The sequence below is a fragment of the Pinus tabuliformis genome, chromosome 2_1, assembly GCF_031772625.1.
Source record: "Pinus tabuliformis cultivar Carrire ecotype Pingquan chromosome 2_1, CPIR1, whole genome shotgun sequence".
Lineage (NCBI taxonomy): Eukaryota > Viridiplantae > Streptophyta > Pinopsida > Pinales > Pinaceae > Pinus > Pinus tabuliformis.
In genome coordinates this window covers 852540219-852547752 of record NC_142299.1, presented here as the reverse complement: position 1 = coordinate 852547752, position 7534 = coordinate 852540219, and the positions used below count along the sequence as shown (strand labels likewise).

The 7534-nt window shown below is 33.3% G+C and overlaps 1 protein-coding gene across 1 annotated transcript; it reads right to left on the bottom strand.

Moving 5' to 3' along the window:
* Positions 1–5415: 5415 nt before the first annotated feature.
* On the bottom strand, positions 5416–7326 carry LOC149203334 (uncharacterized). The gene is made up of 2 exons (XM_089401833.1): positions 6418–7326; positions 5416–6162 (listed from the first exon to the last, which is right to left on the bottom strand). The coding sequence occupies exons 1-2, from the start codon at positions 7324–7326 to the stop codon at positions 5416–5418; spliced, it is 1656 nt and encodes a 551-aa protein (XP_089257959.1).
* Positions 7327–7534: the final 208 nt, after the last annotated feature.

Below are 7534 nucleotides of genomic sequence, written 5' to 3'. Positions count from 1 at the left end.
ACTGAGGCTTGATTAAGGGAAAGAGAAGTGGAAATTTATGTCAGGAGTGCATCAGAGTAATCCCATTACATGAGTTAAATTATTAAAGTATTCATCGACTCATTGCTAAGGCCGCCCTCATTTACAAAGACTGACTTATGGAGCACCTAAGAGAACAAAAAATTGTTTGAAAGATTTATTTGACAATAAAGGATAAGTAAGCAAATCATATTTCGTCACTGGTGGACAATGAGAAAAGTTCATGAATATGGAATGATCAAGGAAGTGTATGCACTAACAATCAGAAGATGAATATTGATAAACTAAGTAAAGTAACATTCTTACACAATGGATATGTTTGAGAAGGAAGATGGGTGTTGCTGGTGCAATCACTCTGAGAAGTTTGGGATTATTCGTAAGGCGACTGCATGTTAGTGGTTGCGAGATTCTTTATTAATTTACAAAATTATTATTTCAATACATAGTTTATAAGAGTGATATTCGTAAGAATGATACTTATGAGGCTTTTGGTCAAGAAAGGAGACATGTATTAAAAGGAGTCAAAGTAAGAAATGGTTCACTATCATCTCCAATAAATTGCACCTATACTAGATGTTGACTAAGAACCTCACTGAAAGGATGAATGAAGAAAACCATTGATGATAAACCTAATTTTTTTTTGAATCCTATCCGCGAATGAGAAGAAAGTTGTAAAGGAATAAAAGCTTTAGCAACATTGTAAAAATACTTAACACGACGAATGCATGGTACGTTTTCAAAAAAAAAAAGAACCTTTGTTATAAATAAAGTGAAATGCATTATACACAGATATACTTAAGGAAGCCAGTTAAGCATACATAAGGATAACTCTTTTCCAAGTTGAATATGGATGTAGGATGCTCATGATTACAAAATATATGTACAAATATGATTCAATGGTGGGGATTGGTGGGAATGGTTGGGAATCCTTTCAATTGATGTGGTAGATATTACCAGTGGTGATAATAAAAGATAAAGAGAAAAAATGTATGTCAATAGTATACCTTAGGTATAAATATGATTAGTGTGATCATGTTGGCCAATGGAAATAAAGTCCAAAATGATAAAGGAATTAATGAACTTTTGCACTAAACGGTCTTTTGAAAAGGGGAGCTACAGAAAGAATGGTTCCCATAATAGAGAAACTAGCATAAACCATCAACATGAAGGATTATAATAGGTAGGTGGTCTAGAGTTGTAGTAGAATAGCTGGATAAGAAACCTTATCAAAAACCAACGAAATAAGATAAGTTGTGACAAATATAATGAAAGAAAATCGGTCTTGGAAATAATAATTAAACAATATAATTGAAATTTTCAAAATTGGAAGGAACGTGGTAAATGTATTTGGGTTACTCCATGACACCAAATAGACGTGGAAGCACATCAGAAGAATGTTGTCGACATCCAGAAAATATATTTGTGTTACATCAAAATTTAGAAAGTATAAAGTGAGTAAGATTAGAGTCGAAAAGATGAAAATTTACTAAGTAGTGCAATGGACCTAAACATGGGAAAGGAGTCGAGATAGTTTTAGGAAAAAATTTGTACCTTGTGTATGTAGAGGACTGAAGAATTAGTGACTTACCGACTCGCAACACTATATCCTAGAATGATTCACTAAATGGTATATTTTATAACAACCTTGCAATTAGGAAAACTAAGTGTGATTGAAAACAAGATGATATAGACTTTTGATTAATTGAAATAATTAGGATATCTAAAAGATGTGAGATAAGTTGAAACAATAAGTTCAATTACGATGGGAACTCTTAACCCGGTCCTTGCTAGTTTTATACCTTTACTTTAAATTTTTTGCCAATATCATAAGTTGAAAATGACAATCTAAGAATACACAAACACACACAGACACACACGTGTGAGGTACACACAACAATGAGCATATATATTAAATACTTGTAAGATTTCATTGTATTAACACGCCTTGAAGAATGAAAGGAGGGTTCAGGTAAAAGGTCGATTAAAAATGAATAGATAATTGAGCAAGATAACTAAAGAATATAGAATTTAATTTTAACGAGATTTAAAGTTGAAAACAAATATATATGATGATAACACATTACCAAAAGTGTTACGACATGGGAAGTGCAGTGTGCTACCGGTTAATGTTACCCCCTAGATAAGTACCTTAAATATGACTTTGATAGACAAAAACGAAGTTCGGTCAAGTGATTGACTAGAATGAATTTTTTCTTACCAAATTACCATGTCAAGGTAACCACAGTAAGATAATGCATTAAGATTGTTGAGAGTCACGGAAGGTGGAAGATTTCCCAAAAACCTTAATTAATAATTGTAGAACAAAAGAACATAAACATCAAGATGAGAGTTAAAAGGAACTCATGACCAACGAAAGTTAGAAAAATATTGTTGTGAAATTTGGTGACGCAGATTACTTGTTATCTTTCCTTGATTTTAAGCATTCCATACTATTCCAAGTTGTGTTCTTAAGCCATCATAGTGACTCCATTAAATGTATTGAGTTTATGGTCAAACTCATATTATTTTGGGGTTGACTTAAAAAAATTATCAAGTTTCCATAGTTTAACTTTGAATATTGAAATTTATTATTTTTTGACATTATTTTAATTTATTTTTCTTTAATTTGATTAGCTATGAAAATGAAAATGTTATTTCTCAATGCATAGATTAATGAGCCAAAAGTGCACGTCTCATCATAAATATGGTCCATTAAACTTATTTGACCTCTTTTTTTTAATAATTAACCATTTAAAAAATCTATTGACACAAATTCCAATTACATAGGTCAAAAAATTAATTATAAAATATCTAAATTTATATAAAATTTAATTATTAAATACAAGTAAAACTTAATAACATCTTACAATAAATATTAAAAAAATTTAAAAATTATATAGTCCCTGTAATGATCCACCTATAATTATAAATAAAATATAAGTATTAGCATGACCTCCATATGATAGCTACGTATGCATGGACCTGCATGTTCACACTATATATTGATAAATCCTTAAACTAACAGAAAATATTAATTTTAATTTACAAATTAAAAATAAAAATTTAAAATTTAAAATTAATTAAAATTATAAATTAAAATAATTCATTAAAATAATAAATAAACTTTATGAAATCAAATCTCCATATTTGAATAAAATATCAAAAATCAAATAAGATTAGGTTTTATAAAAATTACACGTATCAAAATAATGACACGGAGATGGGAGGAAGGTGGTGGATGGGGAATTAAAAGGAGGAAGGAAATCTTGAGAAGGGGAAGGAGGAAAAACAGAGAAAAATTTCAAATTTAACACAGAGATACAGACACTCTAGAGTTTTGAGTTTTGATTGTACTAGAGTTTTTGGGCTTTTGGGCACAGGGGATCAGATTGCTTCGACTAGAAAGCATTCTAAAACTGTGTACCTAGGTTGTACTCATTTTGGCAAGGTGGTTTTTGACCTTTTTGGTAATGCAATCGGACAAGACTTGCAACAGAGCAGACAGATTTTTAGCAAAGCAGAAATCCGGACAAGAATTGCAATAGAGCAGATAGATTTTCAGCAAAGCAGACAGGTTGGTATTCCTTAGATTAATTCTTTAAATTCTGTGTTTAAAATCTCATGTTCTGCTATTTTGAAATTAGCTTGAGATTAAGGTTCTTACATTCTGGTATCAAAACCAAATTTTTAAACCCTTGAGACCTTGCAAGCCCTAAAAGTAACTAATTCAGATATTTAAATGTATAAATCTATCAATCATATATATATGTCATTCCTGTCAAAATTGTGAATAAGTATTATGTGTTGATGTCTCTCTTCCTCGTAAGAGGTTTCAGTAGCTAAGAATAATTGTTCAAGCCAAAACCCTTCACCAAATTATAGAATTTATTTACTTCTGTCTGAATTTGAGCTTACTGTAAGGGAGATTATTGAAGGGGATTGGATATGTGGAGATTATTGAAGGGGATTGGATATGTGTTTAGAAGGTTTGCATAAAATAAACAAACAAACTTAAAAGTTGTCCCTAGAAATTATCTGCATTAAAATCAATAAGGATATTAAGAAAATTCGACCACCCTTATCTGCTTTTCAGACATTTATTTAGGGCAAGATCAAAATTACACATATCAAATCTGCAAAAATTACATCCTTGGAAGGCTGAAACCCTAGGTATACTGTACATATAGGTTTGTCCAGACGTACAAACCTTTAAGAGTAAATTTATTTTTATTTTTATCTTTTATTTATTTATTTATTTATAATTCTATATCTGAACTTTATTTTTACTATTTATTTATTTATTTATAATTCTGTTCCGAACTTTATTTTTACTTTTTATTTATTTATTTATTTATAATTCTGCACCGAACTATCCATAGAAACGTTGCTGTCATCCAACTGTAAGTTCTGTCTGTATTACAAATTGAACATCCTGTAAAAAAAAAAAATGGTTAACTCATAAATATAAATATGTAATATGACAGTCCAGTTCTCAGCTATTGGACTTAACCCACTTCCTTTTACATGAAAAATAAATTTAACAACGAAATTGTGTGAATGAAAACTAAAAATAAATTTAACAATAATAAAATTGTGTAAAAGAGAAAATTAAAAGAAAAAGAATTCCCCAGTGCATTACAGGAATTGACGACTGCATTCATTTCTGCTGTTGACTTGGAGTCGACCTAATTTCCAGTCTTCTGACAACCGTTTTCATCTTCACAAATTGAATTATTTCCGTCAGACTCTAGACTCTGTATGTGAGCACTGAGTCCCTCTGGTAATGTTGAGTGCTAGGGCAAGTGTGCGTAATATTAGAAATATCAGGTTTGAGAGGACCGTGGACTCTTCAGTCTAATTCTTGAGCACAGAAAGAAACGGAACACAGTGAAGCTGATGCCCGCCCTCATAGTGGCCTGACCCACTCAAACTTGGCATCAATTAAAATGTCAATTCCCTTCTAGCGCAGAGTTGGTAAACTCCTTGAAAGAATGTCGTGAGTCGACTAGCCGCACGGTGTCAAGTGAAACCAGACCAAGTCCAAAGATTAACGCGCGTCAATTAAGCTTTTTTGTGGTAGAACCATTTCTTTACATTTGGCAAAACAGTGATACGTAGAATAGTTCATCCGGCCAATATCAAAGTAGAAAAATTATATTTTATAAATTTAACATTATTTATTAGAGAAAGAATGAGCCACAACAGGGATTATATTTAATTCTAGCATGGAATTATATGTTTAATTTCGAAACCACATAGACGATGTTAAATTAACAATAACAATTGCTAATTACTACATCTAAAAAACCAAACAGATTTTTAATAATACACATGGTTATAAAAGAAATAAATCGTTTTAATTTGCTTAGTATCCGTCCAAAACTATTAACATTATCTTCATTTTTTTACACGGAGGCGTTTCTGCGTGGGTCCTAACTTTTTGTAAATTACTTTCATGGACCATGAACCTGATTCTAAATGAATACCTTGCTTTGACAAACTGTCCGCTTGCTGGTTTAGATCTCTGTAGATGTGTTGAATAGAGCATTCCTTCACAAGTCCCCAATAAAACATGATCCTGTCCATCCATCCTGTGAGGTGTGAGCTCCTGATATGGCAATTTCCTTTGACATGATCGATCATAATTTTGGAATCCCCAAAAATTGAGATGGATTGTATATCAAGAAAAATGCAGAAAGCAAGAAGACCTGCTAGAGCCCTTGCCTCAGCCATGCTATTTGTGCCCCTTCCTCCATTCCATGATATAAGATATTGAAGATTCTCATCCATAATAATATGAACCCCGCATCCACAAGAATTTTGCTGTGCGACACCATCAAAAAACGCCCTAGGGGTCCTTGAGAGATAATCTTTCTGTACATTTCTGTTGACATTTTTCAATTTGGGTGGCTTTATCGGCACGAAATCATAGATGGTTATGATTTGTTGTATGATATCCTTGAGAGGCACTTTCATTTCTTTGAAAATTATGTTGTTCCTCCATTTCCATGCACACCATAAGACAATGATAATTATAGATCTCCATGACTCTCTCTGCCCACTCCACCACTCGAATGCTGCGTGCGTAGAAACATGAGAAACTATAGGGAAACCATATAAAGAAGCCAAATCATGCCATATTTTCTGAAAAGATTGGCATTGGAAGAACATATGAAAGTTGGTTTCCTCGGCTGATTCACACATTAAGCATTTGCTTGGCCCGTGCCATTTTCTTTTTTTTAGATTTTCCCAGGACAGATTTTTATTGTGGAACACCAACCAAGAGAAGAGTATTAATTTGGGAGAGCAACCTGTTTTCCAGAAAACTGTTGGAAACATGGGACCAGAGTTTATGGTCTTTTGGCCAATCATATCTTTATAAATGTCCTTTACACACACCTGAGAATTTGCTTTTGGTGCCTTCCATATAAGGTAATCTTCCGGCCTGGACTTGTGAAAACCGCAGCTTCTCAAAACATCCCTGACAGTGTTCCATTGCCTTGCCAGGAGCTCTGACATACCTAGTTCAATGGCTTCCTTCCAGAGAGGAAGTGGACCTTGCCATGCTTGTATGAGCTTATCCCATGTAAAAAAACCTTTAGCATGGAAAAATATTAAAAGCCTTTCGGGAATGATTATACTTTCTCGCCCGCACATGATGGGATCTATACCAATAAGGATTCTGCTGCCAGATTGTAAGCTCCAATTTAGATTCTTTAGAAAATATTGCTCTATTTTGCGAAAACTGAGCCATATAGCCGACCCATACTTGGCTCCGATCCTTCCTATTCTGAACCAGTGTTCCATGTCTTTGCCTTTCATATATTTCTTTTTTATAGTAAAGCTCCAAGGCCCTTCCCCGAAAATTCCTCTCCACAGTGATTTGCACAGGAGTGCTTTCCCGAATGTTCTCAAATCCAATAATCCCCATCCTCCTGAGACTTTCGGCATTGAGATCTTCTCCAAACTAGTAAGATGATATTTTCTCTGTTCAAATTTTCCACCCCATATAAAATTTGCAGTTATCCTGTTCATTTTCTGGATTATACTTGCAGGAAGATAAAAGATGTGTGCCCAATATACGGCAAGTTGCGTTAAAACTGCTTGTGTTAGAACTATCCTTCCTGCCAATGATAGAGACTTGTATTCCCAGGCAGAAATCTTTTTATAGTACCTATCAATTAGCCATTGCCAATCCATTTTAGAGTAACCTTTAGCCTTTAGCTGAAAGCCCAAATATTTAACACCATCCTTGATTGACCTCATCTCTACCCCAAACAGCCCAGAAATCCATATCACTGTTTCCATATTGACGTCATTGTGGAATAGAATAGATTTAGACTTGTTTATTTGTAATCCAGTAGCGTTTTGGAACCTATATAGAATGTCATTTAGACATGTCCACGAGAGTCTACAAAGCATTGCAAAAATGAGCACATCGTGGACAAACAAATTGTGCGAGATGTAGTTGTTCCTGTAGATTTTAACCGGCCTGCACCTATTTTCAGAGACTTCC